Below are 14,680 nucleotides of genomic sequence, written 5' to 3'. Positions count from 1 at the left end.
AGGAAATGCTACCTTAGCAAAAATAGAAAGTTTATATTTTGGAGGAAGATAGTACAGTTTTAGAGAAAATCCAGGTTAAATTGAGGCAGAAATGTCCAGTAGGCATTAGGAAAAGCTGAACCAGCTGCTTGGGTGGGGGGTTATGATTAAATAGTAGATCTGAGAATTTACATGTTTTGTGATCATGATGGAGATAATGGGCATGAGATGGTAAGAGGTCATGATCATAAAGGACAAAGCTTGGATGTGAAGTTGAGGGGAGAGAAGAAAATGAATCACTAAAGAAAACAGACATGACAACTATACTCATACATGAGATATTCTGTATGGTAGAATTCCCAGTTTGTAGATCACTGCCTAGATAATAATTAATAATTTAATTAGATCAGTTTAAGTCAGTTTTTTCCCCTAACGTATCCTGTAATGGCAAAGACTCCTGGGTCTGGTGAAAGTAGCCTGAAATAATGTGCGGTGTGTGGGAAATTCTTTGAAGTCTTATTTCTTTTTAAAACATTCAAAACTCTACAGTACACGTGGTTGTTTTACTAATGCTTAAGCTTATTTGTCACTGAGTAAAACTGATATGCTGGGACTATATATTATCTTTTTTCATGTCATTCTATTGTATGTTATACATTCCTTTTTCTATTGAGAAACTTGCTATTAGGTATGAGGTATTCTTACCTAATTGTTAGTAAGGAAATGTATTTTAAGCTGTTATGAAATTTCATTTAAAATTTTTTTCTTGAAATACATATAAATATACTAATACATCCTCCCTGCACTTTGGATTAGACTGGGTGTTTTCTATAAAGATACTTAGAACTAATAGAGAATTTGCAGGTAATGTTTGTTTTGGGTTTTTTTTTTTCTTTTGTCTTTTTGTTTTGAGGGAGCCTCTCTCTCCCCCTCTCTCCCTGTCTCTCTCTCTCTCTATATATATATATGAAAAATTTTCCATTATTGTAATTGTGTAATCATAACAACTTTCCCTCCTTTTTTAGCTTAAAGATTTTTCTATGATGTCTATTGTGCTTTTTAGTAAAAGAAAAAAGTTCTTTTTTCTGGCCTTGAGTGCAATTCAGCATCACACACTGTTATGTTATCTCTCTCTAGTCTCTTACCTGAAACACTTCTTTCTTCAGTCTTTCTTCGTTTTTAATGACTGTGGCATTTTTGAAGAGTACATGATTATCATTTTTTTCTGGCCTTTTCTGTGAGGAAGTTCTACTTTAATAAAAATTTGTATGATGATATATTTGTAAGAGTAGATATCCTTCCCTTTTTTCTGTTAAACCTGTAGTGTTATACCTGACTTCCATTTTAAATCTTTCTTCCTTTTTATCTTTTAGAAACACCAAAGTCTTGTACTAAGTCTTCTAAAAATTCCACTCCAGTTCCTTCAAAGCAGTCAGCCAGGTGGCAAGTTGCAAAAGAGCTCTATCAGACTGAAAGTAATTATGTAAATATATTGGCTACAATTATTCAGGTAAGACTTCGGTTGCAAAATGATCTGTTTTCCAGAGTTCATAAGTAAAAAATCTGAGGTGTTTTTTTTTTAATAAGAAAATTATATAAGCATAGAAATGGAACATAGATATTAAAAATGAAAATGTATAATAAAAACTGCTGTTAGGAAAATACCATAATAGTAATAGTAGCTTTTATTCATGCAGAAATAGCATGATTTTTTAAATAGTGACTTTAAAGAGAGAAAGATCCTCAGTAAAAGATCTTAGAGGGGACTGAGTTTAATTCAGAATTTTGCATGTTTCATATCAAGATACTGCATTTATATATGAAAGTGGTAGATAACTTTTCATGAAAGTATGTGTTCCAGAGTCTAGAGTTCTAGAGTTAGTACTGTATATACGTGAAAAAGCAAGTAGCAATGAAGCATAACAACATGGATGTCAGTAATTTTTTTTTAGTAATCCTTTCATGTGTCAAGTTTTCTTAAAGTATGCAGTAGTCATAAATGTTCATTCATTGCTTACTAATATTAAAATGTACTATGAAAAGTTAAGTCTGAGGAAAAACAATTCTAGTGAATCCTTGTAGGATAAGATTGAAGAAGATAATAAGGAATATATCAAAATTCAAGGTTCTGAAAGACAGTAATAATAGGAGCATTATTTTGGAATTTGTAGGAAGAAGGAATAAATTGTTCTAGGTAATGAAGGAGATAGTTTGTCAGGAAAATAAAGTTGATACCACCAAGCTTGTTTTTGAATAGAAAAAGGATTGGGAGATCTGATTGGGGTTTAATTTTTAACTGACCTCTTTTTGAATTCTTAATATAACTCATTAGGGTCCAATGTAATAGCCTTTAGTTGCTTGTACCATTGATAAAATACATGAATAAGAAATGGAAAGACTTCTTTCTTGGTAGTCACGGAGAGGTTATTCTTCACAGTTAATTTGTTTAGCAGTAGTCAAGGTTTTATGAGGCCCTCTGCTGTATTAAACTTTACTTGTTTTAAGTCAGCTCTGCTCTTCTTCCTCAAGGGGAATCATCCTACAAGAGTTTCTTGTTGAAGTTTTTATAGTCAGCCAAAATGTGGCTGAGTAGCAGAAAATCGCCTTGGCATATACTGTTCATGTACTTTGGTAGCATTTATTACCTAGAAATGAAAATCCTTGTAGGCCATGCTAATGCATTGGAGTTTTCAAATTTTAATTTGCATATCAATTAAATTCACTAAAACTTCTTTTTAAAAAGCACTTGTAATTATTACACTGTAGACAAAGTTTCATACCACTGTGCATAGTAAAAACTCACCTAAGTTTACTTAAAATATTATGGTCTATTTTGTAAATAAATTCAAAATACCTAATCTTTATTAAAAAAATATTTTGGTCTAAATTCATGATAGTGTTTTCTTTAGGGCTAATGTGTCCTTTTTTTTTTCTTTTTTGACTTGAAATAATTTGATTTTAACTTAGCTCCCAAATTAAGACAATATTCAGTAGTGACTTCATTTATTCTATATAGTACTTAGGTGCCTACTAATATAAAGTATTATTCCAGGTGTTAAAGAGGATTCACATTTTAAAGGAGCTTAGACTGGAAGAGGAGATAAAACATACACACTTAAACATTAATACGAAGTGGAAAGTTAGGAGTATCACGAGGGAGGTTTAGTTAAGATATTTGGAGATTTGTATGGTGAGAATTTTACTTTTCTTCCAGCTTAGGCAAGGTGTTGGGCTAGAATTTTCAGTGGGTTGAACACTGGAAAAAGTATCACGGAAAAAGAAGGTAAAAATTGAAGTGAGTTTTAAAGCATGATTATGATCAGTGCATGCAAAGAATATGAGTGGGAAGTGTGTTTGAGATTGTTCCAACAATACAAACAATGGAAGATACGTATCATTTAAGGTATTACAGGGTAGTCTAGGGGGATTAGACTTTTGGGTGGGTGAGTTAAGGAGACAAGGCGAGGGGTTGAGGTACGGATACGGTGAGAGTTGAGATAAGACTGCCTGTGTTAGACTGGAGAAGGCCTTTGTACAGTGTGCTGTGTAACTATAGAAGAATTTTTGATGGGAAGGGAAAGATGCTGTGTGACTTGTATTTTAGAAAGTCACTTGGCACACTGAAGGAGATATTGAGGAAGGGGAAATTGTGGAGGCAAGGAGGTTAATTTGGATGTTATTTCAGCAGTCTTGGTTTGGGATTTTGAAAACCTGAACTTCTTAGGATAGTCTCAGTGGAAATGAAAAGAGGATAGATTTCAGAAATGTTGGAAAGGTAGAATCAATAGTTTCTGGCTAATTTTATTTCGGAAATTAAAGCAAACATAGTAGAACTGTTTAGATAGTGTGTCTTCAGACTGCTGAGAGGTTTTAATGAATCTTGATGTATTTTGGTTGTCTGAATATTTTGTTTAGGATTTTAGGATTTTCAAATGTTGACTAGATAAACGAATGCTTATAAATGGTTCCAGATATCTTTGAAATCTCTGTTGTGTTTTTTCCCATTCGCATTCCTTTACCCCTCCTCAGATATTATTATTATCTAGCGTTTTGTGCTTATCATTCTTTTTATAGATCTATCACATGTGTAGGAAATCAAACTATGTAAATGTAACAGTATTTATATATTTTCTAGTGTTGCTTTTTTGCTTAATAGAAATGTTCTTGGGATGCATCTGTGTCATTGCGCATAGCAGTAATTCATTTTCCTTTATGAATATATCAGCTTATTTAACTTATTTTTAATAGACATTGAATTTAAGTTTTAGTGTTTTGTTGCTGGTTTTTTTTGTTTTCTTTTGTTCTGTTTTTTTTTTAAACTATTACTAAAGTAGTGCTGCTGTGAATATTCTTATTCATTGCTCCTTAAGAAAATATTCTGGGCAAAATCCTGGAATTTCTGGGTCATAGGTTAAACACACTTTTAAGTTTACTGCAAGTTGTTAGTATGTTGAAAACTAGCTTTTGTGTTGGTCTTCTTACCCTTTGAGGCTTTTGTAGGTGAAAATTAGCTTATATTGGTTTAGGCAAATGTCTTTGGGACAAAAGTTGGTTTTAGTACTCTACTTTACTTTGACTTAGATTTTGACCTTACTTTCTTGTCACCTTGTTGTTGTACTTAGAATGAGGTTTTTCTTCAGTATTTTAATTGTTTTCAGCAGGTTAAGTTCACTATACTTGAAGAAATGGAAGGCCTAAATATATATGTATTTTGGGATGGATGGAGATAAACAAGTCTAGAATTGTAGTCGTTCTTAAAAATAGGAACAGTTCATAATCTTAACATAGTTTCTTACTATTTATAATGTAATTTTTTTATCTTTTTCTTTTTTTCCTCTTCCATTCATTCCCTCTTGTCCTTTGTGCTATTGTTACTCGTTTTACTTCTGTATATGTTAAGAACCCAATAGTACATTATTATTTTTACTTTAGTCAAATAACTTTAGTCAAATAGTCAATTAGCTATTTAAAATTTAAGTGAAATTTTTATCTTAAATTATACAGTTTTTACTTGTCTTTTTCTTTGATGTACATTTATGTGAATTTTAACACATGTGAAAATTTGTATAACCACCACTACAATCAGGATATAAAACATTTCCATCTCCCCAAAAAACTCCTGGTACTGTTTTTTTTTATGTCACACCCTTTTCTCCTTCCAACTCCTGGTAACCAATGATCTCTTCTCCATCGCTGTAATTTTGTCTTTGAAAATGTCATATAAATGGAATCATATAGTATATAACCTACTAAGCCTGGCTTCTTTCAGCCTTTGAGTTTCATCTAACTTGTATGTATCAGTAGTTTGATCCTTTTTATTGCTGAGTAGTATGCCATTGTATGGATGTACCACAGTTATCTATTCACTTATTAAAGGATATTTGAGTTGTTTCCCGTTTGAGTGGTTATGAATAGAGCTGTTACCAACATTTGTGTACAAGTTTTAGGTGCATATGTTTGCATTTCTCTTGGGTAAACACCTAGGAGTAGGATTGTTGGATCATATGGTACATATGTTTGACTTTAAAAGAAACTGCCCAACCTTTTTCCAAAGGGGCTATACAATTTTGCACTTCCACCAGCAATATGTGAGAGTTCCAGCTGCTCATGTCCTCACCATTGCTTAGCAATATTTTTAGCCTTTCAAATAGGTAGGTAGTTGTATCAATGTGGCTTTAATTTACATTTCCAAAATGACTAATGATATTGACTATCTATCCTTGTCCTTATTTGACATTTGTGTATCTTTTTTATTGAAATAACTATTCAAGATTTTGCCTATTTTTAATTGGGTTGTTTCTTTCCTGAGTTTTGAGAATTCTTTATATATTTTAGATACTAGTCCTTTGTCAGATAGGTGATTTGCAAATATTTTTTCCTAGTCTATAGCCTGTATTCTCATGTCTTCTGATAAATTCATCAAAATTAAACACATTTTTATCATTTTTTTGTCTTATACATCATGCTTTTGATTTCATATTTAAACACTCTTTACCCAAGTCACAAGATTTTCTCCTAGGTTTTCTAAATATTTCATAGTTTTAGGTTTTTCCTTTAGATCTGTGATCCATTTTGAGTTAATTTTTGTATAAGGGTTATATTTAGGCTGAGGTTCATTTTTTTGCCAATGGCAGGTGGTGTTTTAGTGCTATTTGTTGGATAGCTGGCCATTTTCCACTGGATTGCTTTTGCACCTTTGTCAAAAATTACTTGGCCATATTTGCATGGGTTTGTTTCTAGACTCTATTCTGTTCTGTTGGTCTTGAATGTTTCTCTCTTTACCAGTACAACACAGTCTTGAGTACTGCAGCTTTATAGTAAGAAGTTCTTTGCCTTTCTACATCAATTTTTAGAATAAGGTTTTCTTTAATCTACAAAAAGTCATGGCATTTTTCATAGACATTGGGGTAGATTCATAAGTCTGTTTTGGGGGGAGAATTGACATTTTTACTGTGTTGGCAGTCCATGACCATATGTCTTATTTATTTAGGTCTTCTTTGATTTCTTTCATGAACATTCTGTAGTTTTCAGCATCATGTACGTGATTTATTATATTTATGCTTAAGTATTTTAATTTTTATTGTAAATGATACTGCTTATAGATTTTGGTTTCAATTTGTACATTACTGGTACATAGAAATACAATTTTTGCAGTGTGCATGCATGTGTGTGTGCATGCATGCATGTGGGTGCTGACTTGGTATCCTTTGACCTTGCTAAATTCACTTACTAGTTGTAGGAGGTTTTTTCCCTTTTATTTTTTTAAGATTAATGCAAGTAGCAACATAGATACAAACAGATCTTCTGGTTTCAAATCCAGTCTCTTTCCTCTAAGCCAACTTTTTTGGCCACCATTTCAAAATATGTTACTTGTATGAAGTATATGTCTGGAAATAATTTATTGCTTTCTTCCTTAGTGACTTGAATAAAAAAATAGAAATTACTCTGTATCATACTAACAATTTTAATGATTTCTAGAACTGTGTGATAAACTTTTTAGATTCTAACATAACATTTTATTATAAGAGTATATACATACATACACAGATATATAGATAAGTAGGATAAAATAGAATAGAAAATGTTATGAGAAAAGATTTCAAATTTAGGGAGAAGTATTTTTTTTAATTACTCTTTTCTTTTTCATTAAATCTTATCTCCTTTATCACTGTCTGTTAGATTTAAAAGATTTTTTTTCATTTTCCACAATCTACCTAAACTAGTCTTTTTTTTTTTTTTTTTTCTTTTAACTTTCTAGTTATTTCAAGTACCATTGGAAGAGGAAGGACAACGTGGTGGACCTATCCTTGCACCAGAAGAGATTAAGACTATTTTTGGTAGTATTCCAGATATCTTTGATGTGCACACTAAGATAAAGGTAAATTTGTATATGTTATGTTGGTGGTAATTCTTTTTTGATTGTGTATATTTATTATGATTTTTCAGATACTTCTGGTTAGCTAATTAAGTTTCACATTTAAAATTTCTTCATTATGCTGTACACCAGAAATTGACACAATATTGTAAACCGACTATACTTCAATAAAAATATATATTTAAAAATTTTCTTATTCTTTCATTTATTCCCTTGAATCATTTTCCCTTGGCTCTAGTACCTTATTAATGTTTGTTGTTTGCCTGTTTTTTGATTTTGATTAATCTGAAAACAAGGAATTTAGACCTTATGAAGTCTTTTCTATAGAGACATGTAGTTGCTAGTACTATTTTTTTTTTTCCTACTGTTTTTCCTCTTGGGTTATGTATATTTGGTTTGCTTTGATTTTTTTGAAAAACTATGAAGGTGGAAGGGACTTAGAAATCACTTCATTCATTTCTCTTTTCATACGTGGTCAGATAAATGCTGAAACCATATAAGAAAATGCTATCCTCTTTTTAATAATTTTCCTTTGATGAGGGGTCCCTGATTTCCAGGTATCAGTCTCTCATAGTAAAGTAATTTTGGGGCAGGTTTCACTTAACTCTTAAAAGTAATTTAGTTTTATTTCCATTTATTTTTCTTGTGTGGTGCCTGGTCAAAATTGATCAGTTTTCTTCTCAGAACAATCCATATTAATGGATATTATTCCATATTGTAATAAAAAGATCAATCTGAATTACACAATGTTTTCAAACAAATACATTCACTTTTGATTTTTATTGCACAGTATAGACAAAATATAAGATATGTAAGTTAATAAAAATGCAGTTTATCAAATGTTTATATTTTTTATTTTATCAAAATCCATTATTATATTTCACCTATTTCTAAATTTACAAGTAATTTTGAAGGAATCTTTATTTTCTTAGCTATAGAACCTCAAACTAGTTTATCCTTATTTCCAGTTAGGATTCTGAATATTTGAAGAGGAAAATTTTCTTGAAATGATCTTTTTTCTCATAAGAAATACTAAGAGGCATAGAGGTAGAGTGGAAAGACAAGCAGGTTTTCATCTATGTGTTTACCCCCAATTTGTAGATCATTTTGTGTCAGTCATTTAGCCAGTCTGGGTGTGCAAGTTACCTTCCAATATAAAATGTTAAGTGCTTTTTATATGTATGGGATCATAATCTCAACTCAGAAGATCATGTTCTCTAGTTCACTGAAGCTTTTTAAAAAATAATTAATTTCTTATTGAATAAAGGAGTCTTTAAATTCTATACTGCTTTACAATTTTCAAAAGTTACACACATGATTTCACATAATCCCATAATAACCTTCCCCCACCTCCGCCTTTACATTGCCTTCCCCGCTTCCCTCTCCCCACTGGTAATCATTGGTAGTTTGTTTTCTGTATATGTGAGTCTGCTTCTTTTTTTGTTTTATTCACTAGTGATTCACTGGAGCTTTGAAAATGATTATCACCCTTTAGTTATTATAATGCATAACAAAAATTTTTAAGATTCTTCTATAAACTTGGATTACCAATATTTCAATGAGTAGTTATTTTCTGGCTGATTTCAGGTTTGTCGTACATGTAAAAATTTTAAAGCCTGTATTTTCTTTTTTTTCCTGCTATGAAATCAATGTGTGCTGTCAAACATTTATTTGTGAAATCAGGAGAAAGGGAAAAAGGAGTTGAAAATACCTATAATCCCATCACTGAAATGCTCCTAAAATTTTGTTTTATTTCTTTCTTTTTTATTGATAGCATTTTTTTCTTTTCTTCTTTTAAATATAATCCACTATCAATTACTCCCACATCCATTGAACACTACCAAGAAGGTGAATATAATTGTCTGTATTTTATAGATGTGAAACAGCTACATACAGAGATTAAATGATTTTTCTGAAGTCATTCATCTAATAAATGCTGGATACAGGATTTGAGTCCTTTTTTTTTTGTCTAACTTCAGATTCTGTACTCCTTAACCTTAATGTTGTCTTGCTTTCCCCCTCCCTTTTTTAATGAGATAAAATTGACAGGGTAACATTGTATTAGTTGTAGGTATACAAAGTAATTGTTTGATACATGTATATATTTCAAAGTGATCACAGTAAGTTTAGTTAACATCTACCTCCACACATAGTTAAAATTTTTCTTTTTTTGTGATGAGAACTTTTTAAGATTACTCTCTTAGCAACTTTCAAAAATGTAACACAGTATTATTAACTACAGTCACCATGGTCTACATTATGTCCGTAGGACTTATTTTTCTCATAACGGGAAGTTTATACCTCTTGACTGCCATTACCCATTTTACCCATCTTCCTCCCCCATATCTCTGGCAACTACCAATCTGTTCTCTGTATCTATGAGTTTGGTTTTTTTTTTAGATTCCACATATAAGTGAGATCATATAGTATTTGTCTTTCTCTGAATTATCTCACTTAGCATAAAGCCCTCAAGGTCTGTTCATATGGTCACAAATGTCAGGATTGCCTTCTTTTTAATGGCTAAATAATATTTCATTGTATAATACCACATTTGCTTTATCTATTCATCCATTCATGCACACTTGGGTTGTTTCCATGTCTTGGCTATTACTAATGCTATATTGCTTCTTGATGCTATGTATATAAATACACATATATATGCATATACATATATATTTTACTCAATTATATTTGATTTACAATGTTGTGGTAGTTTCTGGTATACAGCAAAGTGATATATATATATATATATATATTCTTTCTCAGATTCTTTTCCATTATAGGTTATTACAAGATATTGCATATAGTTCCCTGTGCTATACAGAGGGTCCTTGTTTATCTTTTTGTATATAGTAGTGTGTATATATTAATCCCAAAATCCTAGTTTCTGTCTCCCCTGCCCCTTTGGTAACTGTAAGCTTGTCTTCTATGTCTCTGAGTCTGTTTCTGTTTTGTAAATAAGTTCATTTGTATCATTTTTTTTTAGATAACACATATAAGTGATATCAAATGATATTTGTCTTCCTCTAACTTATGTCCATGTTGTTGTAAATGGCATTATTTCATTCTTTTTTGTGGCTGAGTGATATTCCATTGTATATACATACCACATCTTTACCCATTCATCTGTTGATGGACATTTAGGTTGTTTCCATATCTTGGCTATTGTAATAGTGTTGCTGTGAACATTGAGCTGCATGTATCTTTTCGGGTTTTCTATGGATATATTCCCAGGAGTGGATCATATGGTAACTTTATTTTTAGTTTTTTAAGGAACCTCCATACAGTTCTCCATAGTGGCTGCACCAGTTTACATTCCTATCAACAGTGAAGAAGTGTTCCTTTTACTCCACACCCTCTACAGTATTTATTATTTGTACACTTTTTAATGGTGTCTATTCTGACTGGTGAGAGGTGGTACCCTATTGTAGTTTTGATTTGCATTTCTCTGATAATTAGCAATATTGAGCATTTTTTCATGTGCCTGTTGGCTGACTGTATATCTTCTTGGAGAAATGCATTTAGGTCTTTTGCCCATGTTTGGATTGGACTATTTGTATTTTTTTTTTTTGGGGGGCTATTAAGTTATATGAGCTGTTTGTATATTTTGGAAATTAATCCCTTGTTGGTTGCACTGTTGACATATTTTTCCCCATTTTGTAAGTTGTCTTTTTGTTTTGTCTGTGATTTCCTTTGCTGTGCAAAAGCTTTTAAGTTTTGTTAGATCCCATTTGTTTATTTTTGTTTTTATTTCCATTTCTCTATGAGACTGGTCCAAAAACACATTGCTGTGATTTATGTCAGAGTGTGTTTTGCCTATGTTTTTCTCTGGGAGTTTTAGAGTATCTCATCTTACATTTAGGTCTTTTATCCATTTAGAGCTTATTTTTATGTATGGTGTCTTTAATCCATTTAGAGCTTATTTTTACGTGTGGTGTTAGAAAGTGTTCTAATTTCTTTCTTTTGCAGGTAGCTATCCAGTTTTCCCAGCACCACTTACTGAAGAGACTGTCTTTTCTCCATTGTATATTGCCTCATTTGTTGTAGATTAATTGACTTTAAGTGTGTGGGTTTATTTCTGGGCTTTCTGTCCTGTTCCACTGAGCTGTATATCTGTTTTTGTGCCTAAAGATACTACCAGAAAACTACTAGAGCTCATCAATGAATTTGATAAAGTTGTAGGATACAAAATTAATATACAGAAATCTGTTACCTTTCTATACACTACCAAAGAAATATCAGAAAGAGAAATTAAGGAAACCATCTCATCGACCATTGCATCAAAAAGCATAACATATCTGGGAATAAACCTACCTAAGGAGTTAATTAAGAGACTTGTACTCCATAAACTATAAGATGCTGGTGAAAAAGTTGAAGACAACACAAACAGTTAGAAAGATAAACTGTGTTCTTGGACTGGAAGAGTCAATATTGTTAAAATGACCATACTACCCAAGGCAGTCTACAGATTAAATGCAAGCCCTATCAAATTACTGCTTGCATTTTTCACAGAACTAGAACAAAAATGTTTTAAAAATTTGGATGGAGACACAAAAGACCCTGAGTAGCCAAAACAATATTGAGAAAACAGAGCAGAGCTGGGGAAATCACACTCTTTGACTTTAGACTATACTACTAAGCTATAGTAATCAAAATAGTATGGTATTGGCACAAAAACAGATATATTCTTTTAGTATTTAGTGAATAATCTGTGTAAATGTGTCTTACATTTGTGCAGTTTTTCATATCATCTCATTAATACAGTATTCCGAAGAAGTACTGATGTCTGTTTTATAGCATTGCATAGTGGTTACAGATAAGGACTGTGCCCACAGTAGATCTGGATTTGAAGTAAGGTAACCTTAAGTGCTTCAGTTTTTTTACCTATAAAGTGGGAATAGTAGTATGTGACTCATGGGTGGTTGTGAAATTTTTATTCTCAGTTTTTGCATTTTTATAAGTCACTAAGCATAGTGCCTATCACTGAGCATTCAATAAATAACAATGGCAGTTTATGTTAGTAATAAACTAAATTCAGAAAGTAAGTAAACTAATGTTCAAAAGTTTTGTGAAGGATTAAAATAGTTTTTTACCCACCATGTTTGCAACTACTGTCTGGCACTTAGATTTCTGTCAGTAAATATTTGCTGAATAATGGTCATTCTACTTTTAAACGTCTGAATCAGGACTGGAACTCAGTGTATTTTCTCATCTTATATATTATGTGGACACCTTTGGTCTAATTCTTTATTTGCCTCCAACTTTTAGCATGCTAATATTTAAATTAAAATGAGAATTTTTGAGATTGATATGAACATCTTTTCCTACATGTGAATTTTTCCTTTTCGGAACTAATCAACGTTAGTCCTTGATGTGCCACTGCCTGCTGTTTTTCGGAACTATGACGAAACAAGAGAGGGAGGGAGGAATTGGAGGGAGTACATTTTCTTTCTGTGTTTATGGTTTGTTAATTTAGCGTAAGTCTCAAAGTACCTTGTACTTACTCAGGGAAAGGTGTATAGTGGGGAATCTGATACCTTGGTGTTCAGTGAGCTAAGTGAAAAAGAAACCCGTCTTGTATAAAAGTAGATGGTAACAGTACAAAAGAAATCTTAACCAGGAGGAAGAGAAGGAAAGAGCTTAGCTTTCTTACTCCAATCTGTTTACAACTTCCTTTACTTTTCTAATAGGCTTTGGGAGCTAGGCTCTATGACTTAGAACTATAGAGTTCTCTTATGGCCATGGCTAGGAGGTAAAGTTGAGAGCATCCTATGGAGAATTGTGTATGGATAAGAAGGAGATATGTGCCAGTGTCTGTCAACCATATTCCCATAGAAACATTGTAAGAAAATAGTGGCACTATGAATAACGCTCTTGGAGGCTCGCCTCGCCTGCCAACCTGACTCTCCATTTCTAATGGGTAGAAACTGGTATAGAGCAGGTAGAATGACATGGGATCTGAAGTCAGACAAGCCTGAGTATGAATAGCGGTTCATTTGGGGCAAATTTGCATGTGATTTGGGGCAAATTAAACTCTCTAAGCCTTAGTTCCTTTATTATTTAGTCCCTAAGCTAACGGTTGATTAAGACAGAAATCTTTATTTCATCAACAGGCACCAGGACTTAAAGGTTGACCAGAAACAGTAGACTTTTTCAGGGTGCCTAAAGTTTATTTTGCTTTCTGAAAGCAATGTTCTTAGGTAAGGATATACAGCCGTCCTGTAGTTACACTTTGGAAATGTGCCACTAGATTATATTGGCAGAGCTGTAAGTTTTTCTCTTTTGCATCACAGTTTCCCAGATGATCTTCCATATTTTATATTAAATACATAGGAAAATATAGTTAATAATAGCTTATGGAGCACTACTATCTGTTAGGGATTCTAAGTGCTATATAAGTATTAAGTAATTTAATTTTTTATGGGGTAGGAGTCATTACTATCCTCATTTTTCAGAATAAAAATTGAGACACTTATTGAGTTAGGTAAAATTGAGTTAGGTAACTTGGCAAAGGGCACAGAACTAACAAGGCCTAGAGCCAGTATTTAAAACTAGCTAGTCAGTGCCAGAATTCATTATACTATATTGTTCCAAGGTTAGTCTTACTTATAGTCCTTTTCTTCCTTTTGTTGTCTTTCAAGTGCAATTTTAGATAGTTAAATCTAGTTCTTGACTCTGTGGGCTGTTAAATTATTCTTGCCTGAGTTCACCTTTATGCTACTGGAAGTAATTTTTTCCCCTTTTGATTTTTCTGAATCTACAGAGTGTAGGAAGGATAGTGGTTCTTAAATTATTTGGTCTCAAATAATTCTTAAAAATTATTGAGGTACTTATGTTTATGTGGGTTTTATCTATTGGTACTAAATGTATTTGAAATTAGAATAGAAAATTTTAAAAATATTTTTTAAGATACATCAGTTTTTTCTTTAACAGCTTTATTGAGGTATACTTTACGTCTTTAAATTCACCTTTTTAAAATAATGTGATTCAGTGATTTTAATAACTTTATCAAGTGATGCCATCACCATAAATCTATTTTAGAACATTTTCACCTTCCCCATTAAGATCCTTCATGCCCATTTATAATTAATTCCCAATGTTAGCCCCAGGTCCTCCAGGCAGTCACTAATCTACATTTTATCTTACGACTTTGCCTTTTCTGGACATTTCATATAAATGCAAATATACATTATATGGTGTCTTAGGCCTGGCTTCTCTCAGAAAATACTTAGCGTATTTTTGAATTTCATCTGTGATGTAGCATGTTAGTACCTTGTTCCTTTGTATGGCCAGATAATAGTCCATTGTATGGCTATGCCACATTTC

The 14,680-nt window shown here is 32.1% G+C and overlaps 1 protein-coding gene across 7 annotated transcripts in view; it reads left to right on the top strand.

Annotated features, from left to right (window-relative positions):
* ECT2 (epithelial cell transforming 2) overlaps positions 1–14,680 on the top strand; it is a 53,790-nt gene that overhangs the window by 13,963 nt on the left and 25,147 nt on the right. For all 7 annotated transcript variants that reach the window (XM_032484230.1, XM_032484243.1, XM_032484232.1 and 4 more), the window contains 2 exons: positions 1,353–1,489; positions 7,238–7,357. In XM_032484230.1, coding sequence (XP_032340121.1) covers positions 1,353–1,489; positions 7,238–7,357 — 257 coding nt within the window. The remainder of the gene's footprint in view (positions 1–1,352; positions 1,490–7,237; positions 7,358–14,680) is intronic.

Source organism: Camelus ferus, chromosome 1 (assembly GCF_009834535.1).
Source record: "Camelus ferus isolate YT-003-E chromosome 1, BCGSAC_Cfer_1.0, whole genome shotgun sequence".
Taxonomy (NCBI): Eukaryota; Metazoa; Chordata; class Mammalia; order Artiodactyla; family Camelidae; genus Camelus; species Camelus ferus.
The sequence above is the reverse complement of the archived record's forward strand: the minus strand, read 5'-3'. Positions and strand labels throughout refer to the sequence as shown.